Source organism: Perognathus longimembris, chromosome 2 (assembly GCF_023159225.1).
Source record: "Perognathus longimembris pacificus isolate PPM17 chromosome 2, ASM2315922v1, whole genome shotgun sequence".
NCBI classification, from domain to species: Eukaryota; Metazoa; Chordata; class Mammalia; order Rodentia; family Heteromyidae; genus Perognathus; species Perognathus longimembris.
This window is the reverse complement of record NC_063162.1, coordinates 22820506-22833949: the sequence shown is the minus strand read 5'-3', so window position 1 is coordinate 22833949 and position 13444 is coordinate 22820506. Positions and strand designations below refer to the sequence as shown.

Sequence of the window (13444 nt, the reverse complement as noted above, 5' to 3'; positions counted from 1 at the left end):
CAATTATACATAGCTTTATGAGTTGGAGTGACTTTGTAAAAGGCATGATGCTAGCACTAACTTCAATAAATAAGTTATTGAGAGGTTTCAGTTGTGGCTTTTGCACTAGATATTTTCTCAAGAATAAGTGAAAAAAATGAAATACTGGCTTTTTGATGACAAATCCACCTACTATAAAATTTAATACCTTTAAAGAGCATGGATCAATATTTTTAGGAAATTTATATGCTTGTGTAACCCTCCCCACAATTGATTTTAGGCATTTTTATTGTCCTCCAAAGAAACCACTTGTCCATTAGGAGTCACTCCCCTGTGCCCTCCCTTCAGCTCTGACAGCTGCAAATCTACTTTCAGTCTCTACCAAATAGTCTATTCTGGACATTTCTTATAGAGAGACCACACACTGTAGGGCCTTTTGTGTCTAGATTCTTAGATGCTCCTCTATGTTGTAGCAAACATCAGTACTTTATTCACTTTTATGGCCCAGCAATTGTCCATTATGACTAGACCATTTTTGTTTAACCATTCTTCAGCTGATAGACATTTAGGCTATTTTGCTTTGGGACTATTATAAATAACACTGCTATATTATATATATATATATATATATATATATATACTTTTGTATTTATAATAGGAGTAGGCATGCTTTCTGGGTCACATGGTAGCTCTATCTTTAACCTTTTATTTTTGTGTGGTCCTGGGGTTGGAACTGAGGGCTTATACTTGCTAAGTAAGCAAGCACTACTTACTACTTGAAATGTACCTCCAGCCCCTTATTTAACCTTTTGAGAACTTGTCAGACCATTTTTAAAAACCATCTGCAGCATTTTACAACCTTTACCAGCAATGCATGAGGAATTCTAATTTTGCCACATTCTCATCAGCCCTTGTCTTTTTAATTTTAACTCTGCTTGTGGGTACTGTGGGTATGAATTTCATCTTGTGTTTTCACGTAATCCTATGATGACTAATGACCCATTTATTGGTCATGTATGTATCTACTTTGGGAAAATATCCACTCAATTCCTTTGAACATTTATTATTTTTTAGTTAAAAAGATTTTTTTTTGAGAGTCCTGAGGCTTGAACTCTGGTCCTAGGCACAGTCCCTAAGCTTTTGCTGCAAAGCTAACCCTCCACCACTTGAGCCACAGCTCCACTTCTGGATTTCTGTGGTTAACTGGGATAAGAATCTATGGACTTTTCTGCCTGGGCTGGCTTTGAATCATGATCCTCAGATCTCAGCCTCCTGAGTAGCTAGGATTGAGCCACTGGTGCCCGGCTTCCTTTGGATATTTTATACTGGGTTGTTTATTTTGTTCTGTTTTAGGAGTTCTCCATTCTAGTTATTAAGGACTTGTCAAATATATACTTTGAAAATATTTTCTTCATTTATGTGTATTGTCTTTTCTCTTGTTTTCCTTTCTTTTTTCCTCCCTCCCTCCCTTCTTCCCTCCCTTCCTCCCTTCCTCCCTCCCTCCCCCTCCTTTCTTTCTCTCCAGTTATGGGGCTTGAACTCAGGGCCTGGGTGCTGAGTTTTTTATATTCAAGATTAACACTTTACCACTTTGAGCCAAGCACCACTTCTGGCTTTCTGGTGGTTAATTGGAGATAAGAGTCTTATGTACTTACCTGCCTGGGCTGGCTTCAAACCATGATCCTTAGATCTCAGCCTCCTGAGTAGCTAGGATTACAGGTGTGAGCTACTGGTGCCCAGCCTGTCTTTTCACTTTCTTGATGGTGTCTTTTAAAGCACAAAAGTTTCTAATTTTATTTTATTTTATTCTATTTATTGTCAAAGTGATGTACAGAGAAAAGTTTCTAATTTTAAAGACACTAGTTTGTCTATGCTTTCCTTCCTTTTTCTCTCGCTCTTTCTTTCTTTCTTCTTGGTTGCTTATGCTTTTGGTATCTCTGAAAATCATTGCTTACTCTTAGGACACAAAAAGGTCCAACTCTAGTTTAAAAAAAACTCTATGCATTATTCTAAGAGTTCTATAATTTCACCTCTTATATTTAGATCAATGATTCATTTTGAGCTAATTTTCATGTGAAGTGAGAGGTAATAATCCACCCTCATTTTTTTTTTACATATGGTATCCAGATGTCCAAGTACCATTTGTTGGAAATAATAAGAATGGGTAGGCTTTAGTAGAACATCATGTGCAAAGGTATAGCAACATGCATTCAAGAATTTCTAGGAATAGTAACTGGCTCATCTTGACTAAGTATGTAGCCCTATGGACAATTAGATATGTTTCATGATAGATGAAACTGAAAAGATATGTAGGATAGATTATGGAAGGGCAAGAGTGCCAAAAGTTGGAGAGCTATGTAAACTGCTTGAGTTGAAGAACATCCGAGTCAGGCTTTTAGAAGACTGATTTAGCTGCAGACTCCTGCAGGACTGGAATTGGGTAAAGATTCTAAGAGATAAATCAGTTAGTGGCACTTCTACAGTAGCTTAATCAGAGGCCACAAGTAAGTATGTAATGGTGAACAGAAAAAAAAAATGAACCAGTATGTAAAAACTATAATCCTGGCACCCTCCCTACAGGTCTTTGTAACGGATTGGATAATGGGAGGATATTGGAAGAGACAGGAAATTAGAGGCTCCATCATCAAAAATCAGTACAGCCAGGAGCTTATGTGCTAGATGTGTTTTCTTTACAAGCTGAAACATTCCCTGTAGGGAAATCTGGTGTTCACTTAGAAATATATTTCTAGGCCTCAAGATAGAGGTGAAGGGGCTGGGAATATGGCCTAGTGGTAAATTGTTCGCCTCATATACATGAAGCCTTGGGTTGGATTCCTTAGCACCACATATACAAAAAAAGCCGGAAATGGTGCCGTGGCTCAAGTGGCAGAGTGGTAGCCTTGAGCAAAAAGAAGCCAGGGACAGTGCTCAGGCCCTGAGTTCAAGCCTGGTAATGTTCAAATGTTTCAAGTGTTTTCCTAACATAAAGATTGCCCTTCTGAGTCAAGGTAAGCTCCTTGCTCTGACTACTTAACTGTTATTCAGAGCTCATAATCTTTATGCACACTTCTAGGTACATGTGTTCATGTGTGTATACAGCTGATACACCAGTCTTTAAGGATCAGAAATTCACCTCCAGACTCATTAGAGTTTTGTCAGATATGAGTTGACAATTTAGTAATGTTGGATTTCTGTGTTTTGCTGGTCTGGCCACATGCTAGAGTATTTTTTTTTTCAGTTGACTTGGTTCTGCCCACCAATCTTTAAAAAGCAGCCCTTTGTTTTGCTGGGTTCTGTAGTCTTCTAGGATTTTCTATGGCTTTTCTCTTTCAAAATCTTTTCCATCTTCTTATATAGAAGCCTTTTAGTTTGTTAATATTGTTTGCCAAGAACTACTCATTCTGAGTGGGGTGTGTGTGTGTGTGTGTGTGTGTGTGTGTGTGTGTATGTGTGTGTGTGTTATATGAAGATCAAATCAACCAAGCCATTTGATTTCTAACAAGAAAAAGCATACTGAACTCAGTCTATTGCATTTCTATTCCCCTTTCTAATGACATGCAGCATCTTAACAGCCTTCAGAATGCCAAGGGTGCAGCCTTCATAGAACAACCCATAATGATCCCCAGGCTACTTTCTTATAATGGAAAAATAACTTATTTTGATTAATTTGAAATTCCCATTCTGAAGTCATTCTTCAACTTTCCACCACTGCCAGTCACACACACACACACACACACACACACACACACACACACGTGTACATGTGTATATATGTGTGTATATGTATAAAATATGTTTAACTTTTAATTTTTATAGCTATCGATTTTCAAAAGTTGCAAACTTTCAAGGAAGCTCATGCATCCTTTCCACAACCTCACCTAGCGTTAACATCTTACAACTATTTTACAAAATATAGAGAGCTTATTCAGATTTCATTATTTTTACCTAAATTTATGAGTATCTGTATACTCATGAGTATCTGTATATGGGGGCATGTGTGTATCTTGATGCAATTTTGCCATGTGTGTACTCCGGTAAAGCCACTACCGCTGTTAAGACACTGAACCCTATCAACACCCCAGAACTCGTTCACGTTCCTCTCTTTTTGTGTGTGCTAATTCTAGGATTTGAGCTCGATGCCTTGTGTTCTCACTTGGCTTTTTTGCTCAAGGCTGATGCTCCATCACTTGAGCCACACCTCCACTTTAATTGGAGATAAAAATCTCATAGACTGGGCTGGGAGTGTGGCTTAGTGGTAGAATGCTTGCCTAGCATGCATGAAGTTCTGGATTCAGTTCCTCAGTACCACATAAGTAGAAAAGGCTGGGAGCTTAAGTGGTAGAGTGCTATCCTTGAGCAAAATAAGCTCAGGGACAGTACCCAGGCCCTGAGTTCAAGTCCCAGGACTGGCAAAAAAAAAAATCTCATAGACTTTCCTGCCCAGCTGGCTTCAAACTGTGATCCTCAGATCTCAGCCACCTGAGTAGACTATACTAGATTACCCCTGAGTAGAATTACAGGTGTGAGCTACCAGCGCTGACTTCATGTTACTCTTTGTAGTCACTTCTATCTCCTCATTCTAACCCCCCAGCAACTACTAATCCATTCTCAGTGCTATAATTGCATGATTTCACTATTGTGACATAAATAGGATACTATAGAATGTATCCTTTTGAGGTTGACTTTAATCATTCTGATTTTCTCTTTTCCTGTCTTTTTTCTTTTCTTTTCTTTTTTGTTGTTGTTGTTGTTGGTTGTGGGGCTTAAACTCTGGGCCTGGGTGCTATACCTCTGCTCTACTACTTGAGCCACAGCACCACTTTTGGTTTTCTGGTGGTTAATTGAAGAGTCTCGAGGACTTTGCTGACTGGGCTGGCTTTCAACCGCAATTCATTTGTTTTTTGTTGTTGTTGTTGTTGCTGACTAGTATTCTATGGTACAGATGTGCCACATGTTTGGGATTTTGTTTTTGTTGTTGGAATATTTTGTTTTGTTTTGTTTGTGCAGTGCTGGAGATTGACCCAGGATGCTTGAGCATGCTAAGCAATGCCATAATTTCTTTAACACATTTACTCTTAGAAGGATGTTTATGAATAAAGCAGAATGGCCACCAAGGAATAAAGGTCGGAGTAAAAGAACTTGTTTTCTTGGGATGAATACCCAAGAATGCAACTGCAGAGTCATATGGAAAATCCTTTTTTTTTGCCTGTCCTGGGCCTTGGACTCAGGGCCTGAGCACTGTCCCTGGCTTCCTTTTGCTCAAGGCTAGCACTCTTGCCACTTGAGCCACAGCGCCACTTCTGGCCGTTTTCCATATATGTGGTACTGGGGAATTGAACCCAGGGCTTCATGTATACAAGGCAAGCTGTCTTGCCACTAGGCCATATTCCCAGCCCTGGAAAATCCATTTTTAGTTTTAAAAGGAAACAAACAAACAAAGAGACCAGAGTTGGCTTTTTAAGATAGATATCCCACTGCTCAGGTCTTCCTCACTAGAAGAATCTCCTTCTAAAATCCCGTGGAGCCAGAGAAACCTGGATCCAAGGCCTGACTTACTCATGTATTAGTTCAGTGAGCGTGAACATATATTTGTTTTTGAGTTCAAGATTCACTACTTGCAGCAAAGGAAAAGGTGACATTGTCCCACCTCCCCAAAAGAAGAAATGTACTCATTACCTAACTTATGAAATGGTAACCCTTCTGTACAACTCCTTAATAATAACAATAAAATTATATTTTAAGAGATTCACTATTTGCAAATTAGTGACAGTAATACACGAGACAGGAAGTAATTAGCAATACTAACATGTAAAACAGGGCCTGGGGATATAGCCTAGTGGCAAGAGTGCTTGCCTCATATACATGAAGCCCTGGGTTCAATTCCCCGGCACCACATATACAGAAAATGGCCAGAAGGGATGCTGTGGCTCAAGTGGTAGAGTGCTAGCCTTGAGCAAAAAGAAGCCAGGGACAGTGCTCAGACCCTGAGTCCAAGCCCCAGGACTGGCCAAAAAAACAACAACAACAAAAACAAACAAACAAACATGTAAAACACCAAGAGTAGAGCATGTGATATACAATCATGACAATGCTAGCTCTCTTTCCCCACCCTATGCAAAATTATAATCAAACATTATTTTCCATTTTTATGGTACTAGAAATTATAATTTATTTTCAAAGTCCAAAGAAAGTATGCTACCTTTATTCATATTCTTTTTTACTTAGTTACCTTTATTAGGCCAGTTATGCATAGATATTTCCTTAAAAAAACTAGCTTCCCTTTCTTCCTATCAATGATACTTGATTCTTCCAATTCTTGGAGGCAGAAACAAGCTGATGTCTCTCCACTGTACACTAATATTTCTGTCTTTTAGGTCTGTGAACAATTTCCTGATGACTGGTCCAAAGGTAAGGGAAAACTTCTTTGATTAATTCAGTGTTACTGATTTTTTAACCTGACAGCTATCAATTTCTTTTCATTATGTCCACATCTATTATTATGCTGTAGTATATATTACAAATAGAAAAACCTAAGGCACAGAGAGAGTTAGGACCATGCTTCAAAATACAGGGCAAATGAATGCCAGGCCCCAGAGAAGACTAATGGGTACTTATTGTGACTTTAGAGGTCATCCTTTCAAGGAACAGACGTCACCAGCCTTGCTGTGGCAGGCTGCAGAGTCACACGTCCTGCTCCGTGCAGAGGTCAGATGCATTTCCCAGGCAATTCCAGTGATGAAATTGCATGACACAGTCTCTACCTGAAAGAGGATTTCCAGATCCACAGAGTTATTTTCCAAGATAGCAATGGAAAGAGAAGGGCTGGAACCTGATGAAGTGTGTGACCGGGGCTCATGTAGAGAGGCAGTTTGGCATAATAATGGGAACTAGAATGAGTCTGATAAAGCTGTCTTTCATTCCTAGTTCTGCCACTTGCTAGCTGAACACTTTACCTCTCCCTTCTGTGTCTCAACTTCCCAATCTATAAAATAGCCCCTATTTCACAAGGTCACTTGCAATATTAAATGAGACCACATATATAAATGACTCACTCAATCATTATTTTGGAGGGATGGGTAAGTGGGCAGGAAGAGTTTGCATGGCCAGTTTGGGGGCAAATATTTCCTATTTCCTAAGTTCAGGCTAAATTTGACTCTGCGTTCTTGTAGGCTTACCTTATCTACTCCAGCAGTGTGGCAGCTGGTGCCCAGAGTGGCATTGAAGAATGCAAATACCAGTTTGCCTGGGACCGCTGGAACTGTCCTGAGAGAGCTTTGCAGCTGTCCAGTCATGGTGGACTCCGCAGTGGTAAGGAAAGCCCTGGCTTCTGCTCCCTGGACCCCACTGGTCAGAGTCTAGAGCCTAAAGGATGGCCCCCTTCCTTCTCCATACACTCAATTGTCAATTGGCTTCTTCTCTCAGGAAATCTCCCTCTTCTGAGGTCTCCTTTTCTTCTCCATCTCCTCTTTTCCTACCTATGGAATTTGGTTCTTCCAAATCATCCTCACTGTTCAGTGAATGAATCTGCTCTCACCTCCAGTCCTATAAATAGCATCCTTGTTCACATAGCTGGCTAGGGTTTTCTTCACACTAGAAGTTACATCAGGAGATAGGTCAGAGTCACAATTCATAATTATTCATGTTTTGCTTTTAGCTCCTTTGGCCATCTTTTTTTTTTTTTTTTTTTTTTTTTGTTTTTATTATCAATTGAACATAAATTTTTTTTTTTTTACAAGGTGCTGTGCAAAGAGGGTGCAGTTACATAGTAGGGCATTGTGTACATTTCTTGTGATATCTTACAACCTGTTTTCCCATCCCTTGTCTAGGTCAGGTAGACCCATATGCAGTATACAATGTATCAAGCACATATACAGTGTTCACAGACTTGGTCTCTACTGTCTCTCCATCTCCCTTTGTTAACAGTCATATATCAGGGAGATCATGCCCCTTTGTTTTCTGTGTTCTAGGCTTGTCTCACTCAACATTATTTGTTCGAGTTCTGACCATTTCCCTGCAAATAACAATATTTCACCATTCCTAATCGCTATGTAGTATTCCATTGTGTATAAGTACCATATTTTTTGGATCCATTCATCTGTGGAGGGGCATCTGGGTTGTTTCCAAATTTTGGCTATTGTGAATTGTGCTGCGATAAACATGGAAGTACAAATGTCCTTTTGATATCTTGGGTTTTGCTGTTTAGGATAGATGCCTAGGAGTGGTATGGCTGGGTCATAGGGTAGGTCTATATTGAGCTTTTTGAGAAACCTCCATACTGTTCTCCAAAGTGGCTGTACTAATTTGCACTCCCACCAACAATGGAGAAGGGTTCCTCTTTCCCCACAGCCCCTCCAGCATTTGTTGTTTCCTGAGTTCAGAGTATAGGCCATTCTAACTGGGGTGAGGTGGTATCTCAGGGTTGTTTTTATTTGTATTTCCTTTACTAGCAGGGATGTTGAGCATTTCCTCATGTGTTTCTTTGCCATTTTTATATCTTCTCTTGTGAAGTCTCTCTTTAGCTCTTTTGCCCATTTCCTAATAGGTTTATTGGGCTTGGAGGGGCTTAGTTTTTTGAGTTCTCTGTAGATGACAGATATCAGGCCTTTGTCTGTTGCTGTGCTGGTAAATATCCTTTCCCATATCGTTGGCTGTCTTTCTATTTTGGTGGCTATGACCTTAGCTGTGCAGAAACTTTTTAATTTGTAGTAGTCCCATTTGTTGAGTCTTTCCCCTATTTGTTGTGCGCCTGGGACTCTATTCAGGAAGTTCCTTCCTGTGCCTATAAGTTCTAGTGTCTTTCCTACTCTGTCCTTCAGTAGTTTCAAGGATTCAGGTCTGATGTTGAGGTCCTTGATCCATTTTGAGTTGATCTTGGTGCATGGTGATAGGCTTGGGTCTACTTTGAGTTTTCTGCATATGGCTGCCCAGTTCTCCCAGCACCAGTAGTTGAAGAGGCTATGTTTATTCCATTGTATGTCTTTAGCTCCTTTGTCGAATATCAGTTGGCTGTAAGAGTGCGGTTTTATTTCTGGGTCTTCAATTCTAATCCACTGGTCTTCCGATCTGTTTTTATACCAATACCATGCTGTTTTTGTTATGATGGCCTTGTAGTAGAGCTTGAAGTCTGGTATGGTGATACCTCCTGCACTATGTTTTTTGCCTAGAATTGCTTTGGCTATTCTAGGTTTTTTGCTGTTCCATATGAACTTATGGATTGGTTTCTCTATTTCAGTGAAGAATGTGGCTGGGATTTTGATAGGTATTGCATTGAATTTGTATAACAATTTGGGCAGTATGGCCATTTTCACTATATTGATTCTGCCTACCCATGAGCATGGGAGGTCTTTCCATCTCCTTGTGTCTTCTTTGATTTCCCTTATTAGATTTTTGTAGTTTTCATTGAATAGGTCCGTCACGTCCTTGGTTAAGTTGATCCCTAGGTACTTTATTCTTTTTTTGGCTACTGTAAATGGAATCGTTTCCATAATTTCCTTTTCTGTTTGTCTATTGCTGGTGTACAGAAAAGCTGCTGACTTTTGTGGATTGATTTTGTATCCTGCTACTTTGTCCTTTGGCCATCTTAACAGAGAGGAACTGGGCAAATGGAAACTGGTACTGAGAATAGATTTCCATAGAAGGACAATAACCATACCAATAAATAAAAGAATTGCCAACCAGAGGTTCTTTGTGAGACTAGCTATGCATGTCATGTCAGTTAAGAGTCCAGTCTGCCAGGAGGAAGTGGGGGTGGGGTCTTTACAACCTGGCTTTACAACCATGCCTTCCACATTTCTTTCTCAGACTCCCACCAAAATCCCTTACAGTCAACAACAGTAATATGAATCAATAATAATAATGTCAGGCTGGGAATATGGCCTAGTGGCAAGAGCACTAACCTCATATACATGAAGCCCTGGGTTCAATTCCTCAGCACCACATATATAGAAAAAAGCCGGAAGTGGCGCTATGGCTCAAGTGGTAGAGTGCTAGCCTTGAGCAAAAGGGAAGCCAGGGACAGTGCTCAGGCCCTGAGTTCAAGCCCCAGGACTGGCAAAAATAAATAATAATGTCAATCATCAACAACAATAATAGTGTCAACAATAGTTTAGCCACCTAGTCATAAGATGTGTGATCTGAAAAGATTAGAGGGGAGAAGAATAGGGCTGAGGCTGGGGCCACAGCAGACTGTGGAAGGAGGATAAGTACATTATGAAGCAGAAGAAATAGGATGGAGCTGGGAAAAGCAGGTGTCACAATGGCCTTCAAAGGAAGATAATCTGACTGGAATTTCTTTGGGGGCAAGCTCTTCCTCTAACTCTATGGATCTTGGGTTCCTGATAGCTAATCGGGAGACGGCATTTGTGCATGCCATCAGTTCTGCTGGAGTCATGTACACCCTAACGAGAAACTGCAGCCTTGGAGATTTTGACAACTGTGGCTGTGATGACTCTCGGAACGGGCAACTGGGTAAGTACGGAGGTGGGATGGGTGAGTAGCCCGGCCAGGTAAGCTCATTTACAGAATGAAGAGCTTGGTGGGTTAGTATAATCTTCTAAATGGAAGGAAACTCGTGTTGACAATTAGTGAATCGGTCCTCTTTCCCATGGAGGGCTTTCCTTATTTAATAACAACAGCCGAGCAACATATCCTGCAGACGCAATCATCTCCTTCCATGTTGCCTATCCCCGGGTCCCCCACCACGTTGCCCCTTCCAGACCTCAATCACAGGCCGCCCTCTAAATAGAGGTGGATTCCACATGGCAACACCCTACGTCATTGAGTCCTGAGCAGGGGATTGGCTGACATAGAAGGTGGTGCCCCCTCCTCCGCCCCCCCCCCCCCGCCGCCGCCAAGGTGGCAAAAGAGAAACAAATCCACAACGAATCTTCTAGGCTGAAACAAATCCTCCTTTCCTATATATACCAAACACCAGTCTCCCCGACCCATTTATAAACAGCGGCTCCGGCGGCTCTGTGCCTGCTCAGTGACCTTCCCTGTCCCTTTTCCAGGGGGCCAGGGCTGGCTGTGGGGGGGCTGCAGCGACAACGTGGGCTTTGGAGAGGCCATTTCCAAGCAGTTTGTCGATGCCCTGGAGACCGGACAGGATGCCCGGGCGGCCATGAATCTGCACAACAACGAGGCCGGCCGCAAGGTGAGTCCTGCAGGCCCCCCGGCGTGAGCGGCCGTCAGCCCGCGGCCGGCGCGTGACGGGGCGCGCTGGCCGCCTGGCGTGGCGCCTGGCGCCCGGCGCTCGCGCGGGGGACGCGCCGCTTACGCTCCGCCCTCTCCCCAGGCGGTGAAGGGCACCATGAAACGCACGTGCAAATGCCACGGCGTGTCCGGCAGCTGCACCACGCAGACGTGCTGGCTGCAGCTGCCCGAGTTCCGCGAGGTGGGCGCGCACCTGAAGGAGAAGTACCACGCCGCCCTCAAGGTGGACCTGCTGCAGGGGGCGGGCAACAGCGCGGCGGGCCGCGGCGCCATCGCCGACACCTTCCGCTCCATCTCTACCCGCGAGCTGGTGCACCTGGAGGACTCCCCGGACTACTGCCTGGAGAACAAGACTCTGGGGCTCTTGGGCACCGAGGGCCGCGAGTGCCTGCGGCGCGGGCGGGCCCTGGGCCGCTGGGAGCGCCGCAGCTGCCGCCGGCTGTGCGGGGACTGCGGCCTGGCGGTGGAGGAGCGCCGCGCCGAGACGGTGTCCAGCTGCAACTGCAAGTTCCACTGGTGCTGCGCCGTGCGCTGCGAGCAGTGCCGCCGGCGCGTCACCAAGTACTTCTGCAGTCGCGCCGAGCGGCCGCGGGGAGGCGCTGTGCACAAGCCCGGGAGAAACCCCTAAGGGTCTTTCCTGCCTCAGGTCCCCTATTCGTCCTCGGCTCCTTTGAGAGAAACCGCAGTAACGGAGGGATCTAGGGAAGGGGAGCCTCGCATTCTCAAACCAGAAATCCTGAGAGGCAGAAGCGGCAGTCTCTCCGGAGCTTGCCATTTTCCAGTTTCTTGGGCTCCTCCGCCATCTCCCACAAGCTGGCTCTGCATGGTCTTTGCTCCCCACACTTAAGTCTGGGAACTGTTCTTAAGATCCAGCGTAATTGATCTTCCTTGGACTAGAAGGAAAATAGGCATCCCTCCCCCCCCCCCCCCCAATCCTAGCTACCCTAATGCCTGATCTAGCCTACTAAGCCTGGACCCACAAAGACCCTTCCCAGACAAGCAGCGCCCAGGTAAAGCCATAGCTGTTCTCTTCCTACCCACCCCTCCACCACCTCCCGTCTGCTTGTAGCTCTCCACCATAGCTTCATTTCCTCCGGCAGAGCCCTCTCAAGAATTCCCAATGCTTTCTCTTCCTTTCTGCTTTCCTGTAAAGAAACCATGAGGAAACTAATCCAAGATGGAGCACGTCTACCTGGAGGCAGAAGTGATTATGGAGGAAGAGAGAACCGTGGAGCTCTCGCTTGAACTATTTGTGCCATTCCTCCTTATGACCTATGCCATTAGTGGGCATTACTGGTGGGGCTATGGCCTTTCTTGCTTTCCTTTTTTTCTTTTCTTGTCAGTTATGGGGCTTGAACTATGGGCCTGGTGTTCTACCACAGCGTTGTTTCCGGTTTTCTGGTAGTTAATTGGAGATAATCGTCTCAAGGACTTTCCTGCCCCAGCAGGCTTTGAACTGGGATCATCAGATCTCAACTTCCTGAGTAGCTAGTATTACAGGCGTGAGCCACCTGGGCCTGGCAAGGGACAGTGGTGACCTTTCTAAACAACCATCTACATACCTAACCAGCATGTATACTCCAGATACACACCCAAGAGATCTTGGAACTATAAGGGGACACTGATTACCAATCATTTCCTGTCTTCTTTCTTTGGGGGGGGGGTCAGTTGTGGGGGTTGAATTCAGTGCTTGGGCTCTGTCCCTAAGCCCTTTTGCTCAAGGCTAGTGCTCCACCACTTGGAGCCACAGCTCCACTTCCTATTTCTTATCTCCAACCAACCAACTTCAACTAAAAGAGCTTTCCAAGGGAGCTTTGTTCCTCTGGGCCAAAATTGGGGTAAATACTCACACCTTGCTCTACACCTCCAAGGTGGGCCACTGGTAAAAGGAGGCAAACCCTTTTGTTTCACTCACTTGGTTCCAAATAGGGATTATTTGGGCCATTGACACCTCCCTTCAATAAGTAAACTTCCTAAAATCAAAAGTGTTGCCAATAGGACTTTCAATGCCTTGACCTTTAATTTATTGCAGCCATTGTGATATGTGCTCTTTCCCCCAGCCCTGAGCTTATTCTGGGGATGCTATGGGTGGGGTGGAATATATAATCTCCTCTCCTCCCTCTACCTTGGCTAGATACCATCCTGTCCCTGGAGCCTTGCTTCCTTGATGGCCTAAGTAGCCTGACTTGACTGAGGCGAATCTGCAAAAGGATTAGTAAATCATACACATAAACCTTCCACTAATACCTTTTGC

The 13444-nt window shown here is 43.7% G+C and overlaps 1 protein-coding gene across 1 annotated transcript; it reads left to right on the top strand.

Moving 5' to 3' along the window:
• The first annotated feature begins 6357 nt into the window (after positions 1 to 6357).
• Wnt8b (Wnt family member 8B) lies at positions 6358 to 12534 on the top strand. Its single transcript, XM_048338470.1, has 6 exons — positions 6358 to 6387; positions 7149 to 7287; positions 10321 to 10446; positions 10989 to 11131; positions 11273 to 12200; positions 12291 to 12534. The coding sequence occupies exons 1-5, from the start codon at positions 6373 to 6375 to the stop codon at positions 11816 to 11818; spliced, it is 969 nt and encodes a 322-aa protein (XP_048194427.1). The 5' UTR covers positions 6358 to 6372; the 3' UTR covers positions 11819 to 12200; positions 12291 to 12534.
• The last annotated feature ends 910 nt before the right edge of the window (positions 12535 to 13444 follow it).